Below are 15,660 nucleotides of genomic sequence, written 5' to 3'. Positions count from 1 at the left end.
AGCAAACAGAGACCATATGACCAAGCATGTGAGGCACATGGCCATGCAGGGCTGCCATGCAAACACCTCATGAAAAGAGATTTATTAATAAGTTCAGAGCAAGTAGCAGGAACTGGAGAAGGAGCTGAGAAGGTTCAGATGGTTATCAGGCAGGAGTGGGAGGGTTCTGTGGATATCCAGGGAGACAGAGACAAGCTCTTCAGAGGCAGCTCTGTGGCTTTGCCAGAGGCTCCTAGAGGCACTGAGGTTCCTGGGTTTGCCAAGGCTGGTGGCACCAACATAGCAACCGCGGGGTTTAGAAGATTCTGCCTGGAATCCTGGATCTGAATTGCCATTGTGACTCCCCACAGTGTGACTCTGTGAATGCTGTGCTCCCCAAGCCTTGGGAGATAGGGGCTTCTGTCCCACGGAGGGTTGCTGGGAGGGTCCGACGAGCTAAGGGTTCGATTCTGGAGTGCTTCCGTATCTGGAAATCATTATACTCAAGCAGAATAAGGAAAATGGACAGATCCTCCTTCCAGACATGGAGTGTGGATTTTGACATTGCATGGGTAGCTCAGGGCCCAAGCTGTGCAGCTGTCTTAGCATGAAATGCCTTTCACACCCCTCTGCTCTCAGGACCCTGCCTTGTAGGAGCAAAGAGCCTCGGGCTCCCCACAAACATTGTGTTCTCTCTGCCGCTCTCTTAGGTCATTCTGTGTAGTGAGTTCTTCCTACCATGTTCTCCTCTCCCACTCTTCATCAGCTCCAGACTCAGCTTAGTATCCCTGACTTGCCAAGTGCCTTTAACCCCCAGCCTCAGACAGATGCTCTTTCCACTGCGTTTCCGTGGTCAGTTAGAGGCGCAGGGCCAGATCTCCTGCCCTGAAGTCATCTGACCGTGTACTCTCTAAGCCACTCACTGGCTGTGTGACCTGGACAAGTGACCTAAACCTTATAAGCCTCATTTGTTTGATCCACGTGGTGAAAATATTAATAGTTATTTTGCCGAGTTGTCAAGAGCATGGGAAGGGCTGGCCTGTTTAGGACAGGAGGTCATCTCATGGTGGCCAGCACTAGCCGGGGAGCCTCCAGGCCTATAAGCCCAGAGTGGCGTTCCCTTGGGTTCTCAGAGCCTCCTGCTGCACTTGCAGATCTCACGGTGAGTTAGTGATGCGGGAGTCTGCATGGCCCTCCTCACCCCTGTATAGGTTAGGAGTTGAGTCCTCTGCCCAGCATGAGGCATGGCCTCCTCATGGCCAACCCGTCTCATCTCTCAGGTCTTACACCAGGCATTCCCCAGGGCCCTTGTCTAAGAAACTCTCCTCTCCCATTCTTCCCACATCTGCCCTGTTTTATCACCACCCGATATAGCACCGGCTTGTTAATGTGTTTGCTCAGTCACGACTCTCTCTCCAAAGCAGAAGGTAAGCTCCAGAGACAAGGAACATTCTCTTGTTTTCTATTCTGCGTCGCTACATCCTCAGGACCCAGCATAGGGGCTGGAGCCTAATAGGTGCTCAGTTAACTGGAGTGGGAAGAATGAATGGAAGTGTCTCTCTAGCACAGTGCCAAGCACAGCACAAGCACTTCAGAGATCTCTGTTATATGGAAACCTGGGACCTCCGGGGCTACGGTTTCTTTATTTAAGGAATTTCCCTCACCCCCGCCACCCCCGCCATCCCCGCCACCCCCACCACCCCCGGCCCTTCCCCCATCAGCCAGTCTGTCCCTTTCCCCAGACCCCAACCCAATGGGGGCTTCCTGCAGGGCAGGGCCGGCTGTTCTGGCTTCCCCATTCACCCCTCACTAGGATTTAGAGTCCGCCGCGCTGCACCCCCGCCCCGCGCCGCCCCTGGGCGCCCGCCCCGGGCATGCTCAGAGCGCGCAGGTCCGGGCGGCGGCGGCGGGGGAGGAGTGAGCGGCCGCCCCCGCCGCCGCCGCGCGCTCGCCGGGCCCGGGCGGAGCTGCGCAGTCCTCTCGCAGCTGCGCCAGGACAGCCGGCGCGCGGCCGTGCCCACAAGTTGCCGGCAGCTGAGCGCCGCGCCTCCTCCTCCTGCTTGCAGACCCCTGCGCCCACCCGGCGGCGGTGGCCAGCGCCAGGACGCACATCCCGCGGACACCCACCCCAGATGTAAAGCGGAACATCAGCCCCTCGCCCCCCGGCGCGATCGACAGTCCCGCCAGCGTCTCCTCTGCCAAACCCCAGGACTGGAAGATGTGGCAGCCGGCCACGGAGCGCCTGCAGGTAAGGGGCACCCGAGAGGCCGGGGGCCAGCCTGGAGGAGGAGGTGCCCGGGCAGAGGAGCCTAGGTTTTGCTTCTGCCTACTTTAGGGGATTTGCCCAAAACCATCGTGTAAGACGCATCGATGGCAACATGATGCTGTCGGTTTAACCCAGCGCCAGGAACCCGGGGGTATGGGGATGATGAAATTGACAAACGCATGGATTCAGGCGTTACAACTTTTGGTTTGGAGGTGCTTGTGTGCCTGTTCGTTGGTACATATAAGGTTGGACTTTCTGACTGGCAATTTAGATTGCATTCCACTGACACAATGTAGTGGTCTGGAGTTGGGATTTTTGAATCCAGATTTTTTTTTTTTTGGTCTCCAGGAAAGACAGGACAGAACAAGTGATATGTGAAAGCATCCATTTGCCAATATAATGTGGAAATATCAAGCTTGGTTTGGCTTGGTCATGGTATGCTACTTATTTTATTTTCCCCTATTCATTGGTTCTCTCCCTTTATCTTCCTTAAACCCAAGCTCCTTCAGATATTTAAGAATCAAAAGTAAGTTCAGCCAGGAATATTTATCTCCTGGGTCATCCCATCAAAAGTTTTTTACGGCTGTCTCCTGAAATGCCAGACTGCCTTGAATTGGATTCTGGAAGCTGGGAATTTGCGGGAGGCGATTGAAGAGAAAGAGGGACCTTTCCCAGAAGAACTCCTTCAGTGACATGTTGGGCCTTGGGATTGCCCTAGTTGCAAGGTTTGAGGACTGTCTTTTGCTGGCAAATATTCTCAGGAGTCACGGCAGCTACTCTGCCAGATAAAATCCACTGAATCCTGCAGTTAAACTTTTGGCAAGCTTGGAGCCACATTGTTTCGTAGTAAACTTTGAAGAAGTGTTTAAATGGTAAAATACAGCACCATTGGAGGCTGCGTCTGAAGACTTAGGACAGTGAGGCCAGGCCCTGGCTAGCTTGGAGGCTTCTCAGTGAACATTCAAAGCACCAAGCACAGTGTCTCAGATGCAGGGAGAGGCTAACCTTTGTCTAGGAGTCCTCATACAGAGGAATAACCTGCAGAGGGCATTGCATTTAGCAGAAACAGATGCCCCACAGCCCCTTTCCAAATCTCCCTGGGCCATGATTTGTGAGGAGTGTGTTCACTTTATCAGAGCCTGAGACACCAGACCAGTTCCCCAGGGTCTCAAGTAGAGTAAACAAGAAAACCTGCATTTAGCCTTGAAGATGAGGAGGTGGATGACCAGCCTCCTAACCCCCTCCTTGTCTTACTAAGAGAATATCAACACTGGGCTCTGAATGACTGGCAGAAGGTGATGTAAATGTATTTTGGCAGTGGCATGAGATACCAGTGGCGCATTTGAAGTTCTCCTTCAGTTCAAGGCATAACTTCTATTCCAAAGGAGCAGAATGATTGAGGGGAGCTGGCAGGTTTCCTGTTCAAGTGCAGAGGGTAGCTTTTGGAAGTCCTTAGAAAGACATGACTTGAGGTGGCTTTTATGGCCTGATGGTCTGTACCTCTGAAGAGTTTCTAGATTTTTGACTATTCAGGTTCTTCCTACTGGCTTGTTTCACTTAGGGAATCCTGTGCGCTCTGGAGCATGTGACCTTTGGCAGGGGAGTGCTCTCGCTTGCCTTCCCGTAGGGATTGCTCCTCACTAGAAATGTCTCCCCCTTCTTTAGTGAAATGTGCACATGTGCATTTTGGCATGAGCCTGGTTTATTGCAGTTTGTGTTTGTAATGCATTTATTTTATTTCAAGGTGTCATGTTGAAAGAACTTGGTTTTAGGCTTTTGAAAGCTCAGATAAACAGGGCTTATCACCGACAAGACCAAGTCACTGTTGGAAGGTCCTTACCAACAGGGGGCTCAACTTCATGCTCCCCAAATTTCAATGAGTCTCTTTTGAAAGTACATAATTCTCAAGCCTTGGGATTAGAGAAGTGAGACAAATGCGGAAAGAATCTTTTATATCCATGGCTTCTTCCCAAAGAGTTTTGCTTGACTCTTCTTGAAAACACATAATTTGTACGTTTTTACTTTTGCCTCTGAGAGAGCTGTTGAGGATGAGGTGGTGAGTGAACTGCTTATAATATTTTATTTACATTCCTTGTGGTTATCTTTGTCACAATCTCTGTTTGCTGCCTGGGTTTTTTTTCCTTTTCTTTTCCTGTCACCATGATATAGAAGCATGCCTGTCTGATTCCTCAGTGAGAGGCCACTTTGCCACTCCCAGGCTCTGTGGCCACAGAGATAGCAGTGGAGATCGTGCTGGATAGGAAACTTGAGAATGAGCCGTGCTCTTTAACGATGTCTGAGCTCCATGTGCCTTTCACAAATCTTTTTAAACCTTCTCATTCAACCGCATTAATTTTTTTTCTCATTAATCTTTAATATAAACATTCTAATTTAGATGAGCCAGAGTGAAGAAAATTCTTCAAGGAAACATTTCCCGAACTTCCTAATAGGACTAAGGAGTCAATTGATTTTATTAATACCTAGAATCAAAAGAGGAGATGGAAGAAAATAACTAGACCCTTTCTTGATGATATAGTTCATACTCAGTGAGGCTGGTTTGAGAAGTCTGCATCCCAGGGGAGTGTGATAGAACTTTGTGTGGACCAGTCACCCTCTAAATAGTGGACTTTTCAGTGTAGCAACTGGCTCCCTTGCTCAGGAAATGACATCTTTGATCAGGTTTGACTATCATGATCATTACCCACAGTTCTGTGTCCCCACAAAATGATGCCGATATTTTCTGATTTGAGGTTTAGCTGTTTGACCCAAATCCAGCACAGGCAAAGGGAACTATTGCCCCGAGCAGGGCTGCGCTGGGTAATTTCTCATTCAGTCACACAAACCGAGGCAAGTTCATCTGCTCCCTTGAATGTTAAAACTTCTGTTGCATCCCACTCGAGGCTTCGCTGGGAGCTTCTGCCATTAAAAATATAATAGGATCAAAAGGGATGTGAAGGTTTCATGTACCACGCTAACTTTTGACAGTGAATAAATATGAATTCTTCTCTTTTCACCTTCCCGTCTGCACAGCAGACTTTTTTTTTTTTTTTTTTTTTTTTTCTTGGAGGGGTTGAGGAGAGTTATAAATTTTTAAGGAAGCAGATTTGAAACAGACTCCTTTCAGAAAAGTAAAGGAGACTTTTCAGAACAAATAAAAACCGTATTGGTTTTTATGAAATAGAGATGAGAGTACCTCTGGCCTTGAAATTTTAAAATTTATATGGGTTTCTACATTGACTTAATGATTGTACTAGGTGGATCCCTTAGAAGTGACAAACCCATCCATGCAAGAGTGTGTCCCATCCATAGGAACGAGTATTTTCTCAGAGCAAATGCCTTCAGTGAGCTGCCAGATGCATCTTCTGGAGGCCTTGATAGAACAAGAAAGATGAATCAAGGCTGAGTTGGAAACGAAGGAGGTCAACACCTCCTTAAGGTCTTTGTTGTAGTTATTACTAGGATAAAGTGGAATATGATAGGCATGTATGGGAAACAAGTTCTAGCAGATTCTAATTGTGAAGTTGACATGTAACCATCTTCTCATGAGGCATCCTATAAAGGTTCCAATATAATCATCTAGCCGTCTTCACTGAGATTACCATTTCTCCGTGGCAGATTCAGAAGAAACAGAGCTTTTTATTCATAAAGCTGGATTTCAGTTCTGCAGCCTGGGCACTTTTTGTCTGTTCCATTACTTCCTTTTGCACTCTCATTGTGGCCACTGTCTGTGTACTAGCACTTCCACAAGAGGGAGAAACACAGTGAAGAGTGGGGAGGACCCCACATCCTGAAAAAACTTTCTTCTCGTTTCTTCTGAAATTTTTGGCTGATGAAGTGGTTGAAGTTGAAAGCTAAATACTATTTGGGGATTTTAGGAGGCAAAGTCCTCCTCTGAGGATTGTCTCACCCTTTCTCTGCCTTGTCCTATCTGGCAGATCTTGTCTTGACTTGGAGTGTGGATCGTTCTAGATTTTTCTTCTCTATGATGATGCCACTTTCACTTTTCCCCTGAGACGTGAGACTGGAGAACCCTCTAACACATCCACTGGAGACCATCAGCCCTGGCCCATCAGGCAGGGTGAAAATCGGCCAATCTGACACTTTTCCAGGCTGGTCAAACTGACAAAAGGAACAAGGAATAAGAATGGGAAGATACTAGTAACCTGCTTTTGTGGTGCAGGCGCTGTGTGTGGCACTGTGCTGAGGAGCTTTATTTTAACGATCTGGCTCATTTGCATCCTGTAACCACTTTTATTCCCATTTTATAGAGAAACTGAAGGCCAGAGAGTTGAAGTGATTTGGCCAGGGTTGAGCAGCTAGAAATGAACTGAGCTGGAGTTTGAACCAGACAGTTTGGCTCCAGTCCTTACTTCTTAAGCACTTCACCATAGTGCAGAAGGATAAGACAGACACAGTGCAATATACGTGTTGGTGCTGTTGTTGTTAATAAATAGAGTTAGAGCAATGACTGTCTTGTGGACTCAGAGAGGCTACTGTCCTATTTCTTGTTGAAGCAGTGGGTTGACCAAAGGCTACTCTGTTTTTGGTGGCTCAAATCTTTGGTGGCACATAAGCTGCTGTTTCCTATTGAAGTTAAAATTCACAAGTGCCATTGAAGAGCTTTTCAGCTGAAGCACATAGCATTTATCCAAACTAGAGACCTTGAAAACTGGTGATTAGGGTGGATCGCGTACACATTCATTCCAAGTTTAGACAAAAAAAAAAAAAAAATGGGGAGAAGGAGGGAGGAGGTTGGAGAATTTCAGAGTGGTTGCTTAGAAAAAAGCAACAGCTGTTATTACAGAGGCACAGGTTTCTCACTAAACCCATTCTAGATTTTGTTGTTCTTTTAATCAATTGTAGTCGAGTAAGCACAAAACATTGGGCCTTATTGTTCATAAGGAAAACTCAGAGTCGTCATTAATCCAGGGCCTTAGTCTCCCTCAGGAGTAAAATACTATCTTACATCATTGAGTCTTTCTCCAAGTTTGTCAGCAAATCTCTACCAAGCGATTTGCAAAATCCTAGCCTGGGAAAAAACTCTGTGCCCCTTGCTTAACCATGGCCTAATGGCTGTTTTGTGTTGACTGTACTGAGTTATCTTGGAGTGTTAGGCAACTTTTGCATTTTGTTTGATGTTCCAGGTTAGGTCCCTCCCGTACCCCTCCACACTGACCCCATTTTACCATGAAAATTAGCCCTGGAGGAGACTCTGGGAGAATCAGCCTTACAGCTTCCAGGGTACTGGAGATCAGACTGCCTTCCACAAGGTATTTTATTCTGTGAATAGCAGCAGTTCAGGGACTTGTTAGTGGTCAGCAAATAAAACTAGTCCAGAAACACTAAATGACTGCAGTGTGCTTCTTTCAGCCCCATGGACACAAATGTAAACAGAGGCTTTATATAAGTAGAGCAAGAAGAAATAGTTGAGTCGTTTGTCCAAAGACCTCCTTAAAGTCTAGTGGAATTAGTCTACTGTCATTTTGTGTTTACTTAAAAAAAAGTTGTCATCCCTATTTAGCTGCTCATCAGTGATAAAGCCTCAGTGTGTTCACCAGGTCCAACCCTTGAGGCCAAGCACTGCAAAAGCAAGGTGTCAGGAAAAGACACAGACTTGTTTTGTGACTTTGGCATATTTCAATGCTTGCAGCATCTCGACGTGCTCTTCCACTTAATACTGATGCCACGTGGATCAATCATCTGGCTGAGGTCTTCTTTCCCTTGCCTGATGGCCCGGGATTCCTCTGCCCTCTTACGTTTCAACCGAGTTCTTTCTTTAATAAGGGAGGCTCCAGTAATGGCCTTCTTAGGTTGTTTTCCAAATAAGAAATTATTTGGGTAAACAAAACAAAACAAAACAAAAAAAGCATGTTTGTCTCTTTATAAATAATTTTGACTCGATGGCTTACTAGCAGTGTTTCAGTTTTGTAACTTTTCTGAGCTTTGCTTTTCCTATCTGTAGAATAGAGAGATGTGCTTTGCAGAGATTTTGGCATATCACGTATAGTAGATGCTCAATAAACAGAAGCACTTTTTAATGTTGTTATGGTTGGTCACTGTAGAAATAGAGTTTTGAGTTTAGATCTGAGCTCCTATCTTCCCTCTGTCCATCTTTCTTGTCCATCTACTACGTCCCAAGTACTATGCTCGGTGTGGGTGAAGGGGTGAGAAGAAGGACATAGTTGTAAACTTAGAGGACTCAGTCCTATTCCTTATTGTTCAAAGTTGGGCTTAATATATATTTCCTAGTATGATTGTAACTTTCAGTGTTTCTGTTCATATGAAGAAGATCCCTAGCTAGCTCAGCTTTATAAGCCAGAACCATTATGTTAATGGCCTGCTTGCTCTCCACTTGTCTGTGTCTCCTCACTTGGGGAAGCGCCTTTTATTCTTGACGTATAGGAAAGTGTGATGCACAGAATACAATTGTCTATACAGTTGCGGGTGAAGATGATGGAGGTTCCCATATGATAGTGGGTGTTAGGGTATGGGTGAGCTGGGCTGGGGCTTGGGGGCCACATACCTTGTGGCTCTTGATCCCTCCGGTTCCTGTTTTAGAGAGGCCTGGGTGTGGCTATCCTGAAAATGGTCTGAGTGGACATACCTCTTATGTCTCCTTTAGTTTCTGCCAGGTAGTGGTCTCTAGGTCGGGATGAAGTGTTAGTTCTCTCATGCTATAAAGGTAGTAAGGGAAGTCATGCTGAAGTTGACTATCGGGAAATTTCGTGTATACTATTGAGTTGAGAGTCCACTGCTCCAAAAGAAATTTTAGGTAAGGGAAGCCCTTCTAAAAACCATCAAATGCATGTTTGCTCCCAACTATCCAGTTGGTTATATAGCGTGGCACGTATTCTCAAACAGGGCACAGAGAAGGGGTGCTGTGGTCTGGGTCCCAGAAGCAACATTTCCTTCCACTCCAGCAGTGCTGCTAGCAGACTCTCGTTTAATCAGGGGTTTTATTGGTGATTTTTACTTTTCCAGCCATGCTCATTTCCAAGTATGGAGAAAATCAAGAAATACCAGCTACCATTCGTGGCAGGCTTATTTAGTAGTAGTATCAGTACTAATAACAATAGCAGCCAACTTTTTCTTAGCATTTACTATGTTCCCAGCACTGACCTGTCCTCCCAACAGCCTTCGGTAGTAGAGCTGGGGTTCATAACCAGGAGACTGGCTATAGGGTCTGCACTCCTAAGCACTGCACCCCTTGTGTCATGGAGCAGACATTTTGTTTTATATGAAAAAGCATATATAATCCTTGAGAAAATTCTAAGGGACAGAGATTTTGTTGTCTCATTTTTCTGGATGACGTAACAATTGTCCAGAGACTACAGATAACTTTTGCTTGCGTTCATTAACGACACATCTTCCATCTCACCTTTGTTTGTGCGGCTGAAGCCCCAGCTTTTTCAAGCAGCAGATGGTCATACCTTGGCTGGAGGGTGGGTGTTGTACAGCCATGATGATAATCTCATACTGGTCCAAGGATTGTCAGAGACCAGTTTTTAACCACTGGGATATGAGAGGCTACATACTAAAGATACCTTACCTTCATGAATAGCAAATGCTGCTTCTTGGGGAAATAGCCTTTTCCCCCTTTTCTGTCTTCTTGCTGCCCTGAGCATAGATGTGATGTCTAGCATTGCAGCAACCATAGGTGATTCTGCAGCAATAAATGACAAGCCTTAAAACCAGTCCACTCAGAAGGCTAGCATGATAAGATGGAAGGACTCGGATCAGTAAGCAGCTCCTGAACCTACCTCCTAACCATATATGAGAAGAATATGACCCCCTTTCATTTGTTTATGCCCATATGTGAATTGGGACTTCTGTTACTTGTATCTTTGACATTCCTAACTGACACAGCTACTAAGGGACCAAAATTCAGATTCAAACCCAAGCCTCCACATGTTACCTATTGTTGAAGGTTGAATTGTGTTCCCCCAGAAGATGTGTTGAAGTCTTAACCCCTGGTACCTATGAATGTAGCTTTATTTGGAAATAAGATTTGTGCAGATGTAAGCAAGTTAAGATGAGGTCATATTGAATTAGGGTGAACCCTAGAGCCAATGACTAGTGTCCTTATAAGGAGAGATTTGAAGACACAGAGGAGGCACAGAGAAGGCCATTGTGAAGATCAAGGCAGAAAATGGAGTTATGGGACCACAAGCCAAGGAACACCAAGGATTGCTGGAAACTGCCCAGTGTTAGAAGAGTCGAGGACGTGTTCTTCCCCAGAGCCTTTGGATGGAGTGTGGTCCTGCCAACATTTCCATTTTGGACTTCCGGCCTCCCAAATCGTGACACATTAAATTTATGTTGTTTTAAGCTACCCAGTTTGTGGTTATTTGTTACAACAGCCCTAGGTAGCTACTACACCAGTGAAACCATATAGCCTGTTGACTATGTTTGATCACTCTGTTTCTGTGGTGTGGGTATCCCCAACTTTCACATACTGGGACAAAATGCATGTGTCTCTCAGGAATCCTGTGTTTAATAGCGAGTGTGAGTTTATCTACTGTGGATTGAAAAAAAAATGAAAACAACTAAGCTATTGCTTCTTTCTCCTTTATTTCCTTCTGGTTGACAACGTCCTAGGAAAAGGCAGCAAACCTTGAGTGTAACATATGCTGTGTTGCTCAGGGAAGGTCCTCTGGAAAATATGGTACATGAGCTTCAGGCCTGAAGATGGTTCACTTTGGAGATGAGATTTATGGGCTGGAATGTGAAACAGAGTCACTTTGAGGTGGACCTCAGTGAAACTTTTCCAGACGGGCTGAGACCGAAGAAGACTAGTAGTAAGGATTTTATCCTCAAAACAAACTAGGTTTTCAGAGTCCCTGTAGGCTCTTTGGGTAGCAGCCTCTGTGATTTGCCTCTTCCTGACTAGGAAAACCTGTAAGCTGACAAAGAAATAGATTTCAAATTGACCTCCAGGTGAGCCTCATGGTATGTCAGTTTGATTATTTGTACCCAGTTTGGTGTTTTGTTTTGTTTTTTATTTGATAACTGTATGAATTATTTTAATGAAGAGCCTATTCTTATTCTGGAACTCACTTTGAAGACAAAAAAGAAAAAAGTCATCCATGTCATAATACTTATTTTCTTGGGCGAGCTTGTCTTTTTTTGGTACAACCAGGAAGGCACAAATGTTTCCAATCCTTCTGAGATGAAGGCAGGGAGCGTTTCCAACTGCAGAACTGCTCTGTCAGTGTCTCTTTCTGAGAGTGAAGAGTCATTCTAGTCTTAAAATGCTATTTTGCTTTTCACTCTCTTCTCCAGAAGGAATATCCCCTGTGTCCATGGGAGCAGGAGGGGAATGGATAGTTACCAGGGGAAAGGAGCTGCATAATTGTTAGATCCATCCTAATCCTTTCATGACAAACCTTTCCTCAGAATTGCTTTATAATTGTGGGTCTGAGAATAAACTCACAGACTCACCTGCTGCATGCTTGGATGGTTTCACGTCAGGAATGGGCCTACTTTTCCTCAGGTGAGAAGCGGAATCCTGCTGTACAAGCCACCTATAATGTGAGCAGTGGCAACTGCTGTTTCCTTTCTAAGTCTTCTGAGGTTGTTTCCTAGGAACTGAGCTGGAGTCTATGGGGCCTGGTCCTGGTGGTAGCTATTTTGCTTTTGAACATAAATTCTTGGTAGCTGAATGTATTCGTTCCTAGGGCTGCAATAGCGAAGTACCACAAACCGGGTGGTACTGGTACTGTGGGTTGTCCCACAGTTCTGGAGGCCGGAACTCTGAAATCAAGATGCTGGCAGGGTTAGTTTGTCCTGAGGGCTGTGAGTTAGTTTGTCCACAGCTCCTGGCTTTCTCCTAGCTGCTGGTAGTTTACTGGCAACCTTTGGCATTCCTTGGCTTGTGGCATCATCACTCCAGTATTCATATGGTGTTCTTCCTGTGTGCGTGTCTCTATGTCCAAATTTCCCCTGTTTATGAGGAAATCAGTCATATTGAGTTAGTGGCTGATCACACCTTGCTGACCAAATATAGTCACATTCTGAGGTACTACGGGTTAGGATTTCAACATGTACATTTTAGGGGGATGCAATTTAATCTATAATAGTGTAGAATTTTCTTTTGGATATCTACCAGTCACCAAGATATTTATCCCTACTTGACCAGCCACCAAAAAAAAAAAAAAAAAAAAAAAGGCACTCAGAATTTTCTCTACATCTGCTCCATGTCATGTCTACTACTTTCTTGATTGTTAAAAATTACAAATAATGTCTGCTTAGTGTAGCAAATCATTCAGTTTAGAAATATGTAAAGAAGTTAGTAATCTTGTGCCTTTCCCAATTCCCAATTCTACCCATGAAGGAAACCCATGTTATCTATCCTAGTGGTTATTTTTCTATAGACTTTCCCCAGGCTTTTGCAAATGTATGAATATGAGTAAACACATGTTTAGTTTTTCTCATGAATTTCAATTTATATATATATGTGTGTGTATATATATATACATGCACAAATATATATACACACATATATATACACACACACATATATACAACTTTTTTTAAAATTCTACTTTACTGTGTTTTTTGGGTGTCTTTTCTGGTCAATATATATAGCTCCAATTCATTCCTTTTAGTACCTGTGTAGAATTTTGTGATGAAGCTGGACTCTAATTTATTTACTCATTCCCCCATTCTCCCATGAGGGAGTATTTGGGTTGTGTTCATGTTCTGTTTTTTTTTTTCCCTATAAATAATACTGCTATAAATTTTTGTGTATATCCTGACCTACTGGTGCATGTATTTCTTTAGGCTGAACTACCAAAATTGATATGGCTGAGTAAGAGTATGCATGTTTTATATTTCAGCAGCTGTCAATGAGGGCTTTTACTGAGAGTTATGCGTTTTGATCAGAAATTTATATGATTTTGACAAAGGTGCAGAGAAGATAGTTCACTAGTGTCTTTGTCTGCCTGGGCCGCTATAACAAATTCCTTAGACTGAGTAGCTTAGAAACTACAGACATTTATTTTTCATGGTTCTTAAAGCTGTAAGTCCAGGATCAAGATGCCAGGAGATTCAGTGTCTGGGGAAGGCCTGTTTCTGATTCATAGAAATGGTGCCTTCATGCTGTGTCCTCACGTGAGGCAAGGGCTGGAAGAGCTCTCTTAGGCCTGTTTTGTAAGGGAATTAATCCCATTCATGAAGGCTCCACGCCCATGACCTCCCCAAAGGTTTCATCTCCTCATACCATTACCTTGGGCGTTAGGATTCTAACATATGAGTCTGGAACATAGCAACTGGGGAAAGGATAATAGTGTTTTCAACAAATGATGCTGGAACAACTGGATATTCATATGCAAAATGACAGTGACAACATCAGCAAACCCAGATACTTGAATCCATTCATCATGCCATTTACAAAAATTAACTCAAAATGGGTCATAAACCTAAATATAAAACCTAAAGTTTTAAAACTTCTAGACAAAAACAGCAGAAAATCTTTGTGACTTTGCGTGTATCTGTGTAAACATTACTGCAATCAAGATGATGAACATATTCATTACATCCCAGAGTTTATCTGGGTTGGGCAGAGATTCCTTAGAACAATGACAAAAATGCAATCAACAAAGAAAAAATGGTACTTTATCAAAATTAAAAACTTCTGCTCTTTAAAAGATATGGATAAAATAATGAAAAGGTAAGATTCAGGCTGGGAGAAAATACTTACGTCTCATATATGTATTAAAGGATTTAGATCTAGGATAAATAAACTGTCAAAACTCAGTAAGAAGAAAGAGAATCCGATTTTTAAAAACCAGGAAATGATTTGAACTAAGAAAGTCTATAGATGGCATGAAAAGATGTTCAATGTCATTAGTGATTAGGGAAATGTGAATTAAAATCATAATGAGGTATCACTACACAACTATTAGAAGAACTGAAAAAGAAAAACCAAAACTATGACCATGCTAACTGTTGGTGAGGATGTGAAAAAACAGGAACTTTCATATGCTACTGGTGGGAAGGTAAAATGATTTATTCAGATCAGTAGTTACCTGAGGATGGACTTGGAGGGAGGGGCCTGAAAGGGGATTGGAATAAGTTTTGGGGGTGATGGATTTGTTCAACATCTTAATTATGTGATGGATTCATGGGTTTATACATACGTTGAAAACAAATCAAATTGTGTAGCTTATTATATGTCAACTATATCTCTATATAGTTGTTAAAAATGTGTATGTGAAATCCTCATTATTTGCCAGGCATAGTGCTAGATGTTAAGAGAACTAAACAATACCCTGTTTCTGTTCTCACTCCTGAGAATTCCCTGTCATTTTCATTTCCTTTTTACTGGAAATAAAAATTCTAACCCAGAACATAAATAATGAACTCTATAATTTTTCTTGGCATTCTCTTCTTTTAAAACATTTCTTCATTTAGTTCTTGAAATGACATTTTTCATCCATCTCAGTTTGCCTAAGGATCTTAGTTAAACTAGTGGTTGAGCAAGAGAACAAATCCAGACCAAAGGGTGGAAAGTTCACGTTGTCTTGTTGATTCTTCCCCATTCTGGATGGCCCTGTTTCTCGTTCATGCTCCCTGTTCATGCATTTTTCTCCCCTTTCTAGCGTGTTGGTGTTCCAGCTGACTCTCCCAGCTGGCTTAGTCCTCTGAGGCCTTTTCCAGCCGTGTATCACAGTGCCTGGCTCCAGCCTCCATGGCCGGTAGACTCACAAGATATTACTGTTGAAAGGGTAAATTTCTGGGATGTGGCCCCTATGACTGACTGGGCTGCCTTCTTGTTATTTTTCCTCCCGTGACAGAAAGCAAAGAGCCAATACATCATGCAAAACCATTAGTGGGTCTTGATTCTAGTTTGTGGATTAAAGTAATGTGTGTAGCAGACGTAGGGTCTGGATTCCTTGTGAGACAATTGTTTTTCTCAGGAATATGGCAACTAAAAACTAGACAGGATGGAATAGCTTCACTAGTGGCCATTGACCCCCAGTAAAAAGCTAATGAGAACCATTCACAAAATGACTTTAATCTAGTAGTTTAAAAACATTTTGCCCCTCAAGGAGAAAGATTTGAGACATTCAACTCAACCTCTTCTAAGGTCAAGAGTAAGGAATATAGAGCGTCTGGGAGGGGTTCCAGACTTTGTTCAATAAATATGTAAGGAAACGATGTGGCATATTGTCCAGTCTGGGGCCCTGTCAAGGTGATGAATGCACTGTCAATTAACTGGAACAGCAGGCAGAAACCGAGAGTCCTCTGTCAACCTGTATGTGTGGTTATCCTGGGACAGCAAGTAAAATACTGTACTTCTGCTTCTAACTCTATTTTGAGGGTGAAGGAAAGAAATGAAATATATTAAAATGAGGGACATCACATGGACAAGAAAGCCAGGAAGAAGGGACAGGAGAGTCGGAGGGGCAAAG

The 15,660-nt window shown here is 43.8% G+C and overlaps 1 protein-coding gene across 1 annotated transcript in view; it reads left to right on the top strand.

Annotated features, from left to right (window-relative positions):
* The first annotated feature begins 1,902 nt into the window (after positions 1–1,902).
* PID1 (phosphotyrosine interaction domain containing 1) overlaps positions 1,903–15,660 on the top strand; it is a 253,765-nt gene continuing 240,007 nt past the window's right edge. Inside the window, exon 1 of the mRNA XM_007966529.3 lies at positions 1,903–2,227. Coding sequence (XP_007964720.1) covers positions 2,198–2,227 — 30 coding nt within the window. The 5' untranslated portion in view covers positions 1,903–2,197. The remainder of the gene's footprint in view (positions 2,228–15,660) is intronic.

This window comes from Chlorocebus sabaeus, chromosome 10 (genome assembly GCF_047675955.1).
Source record: "Chlorocebus sabaeus isolate Y175 chromosome 10, mChlSab1.0.hap1, whole genome shotgun sequence".
NCBI classification, from domain to species: domain Eukaryota; kingdom Metazoa; phylum Chordata; class Mammalia; order Primates; family Cercopithecidae; genus Chlorocebus; species Chlorocebus sabaeus.
Note: the sequence above shows the minus strand (reverse complement) of the source record. Positions and strands in the feature narration are given on the sequence as shown.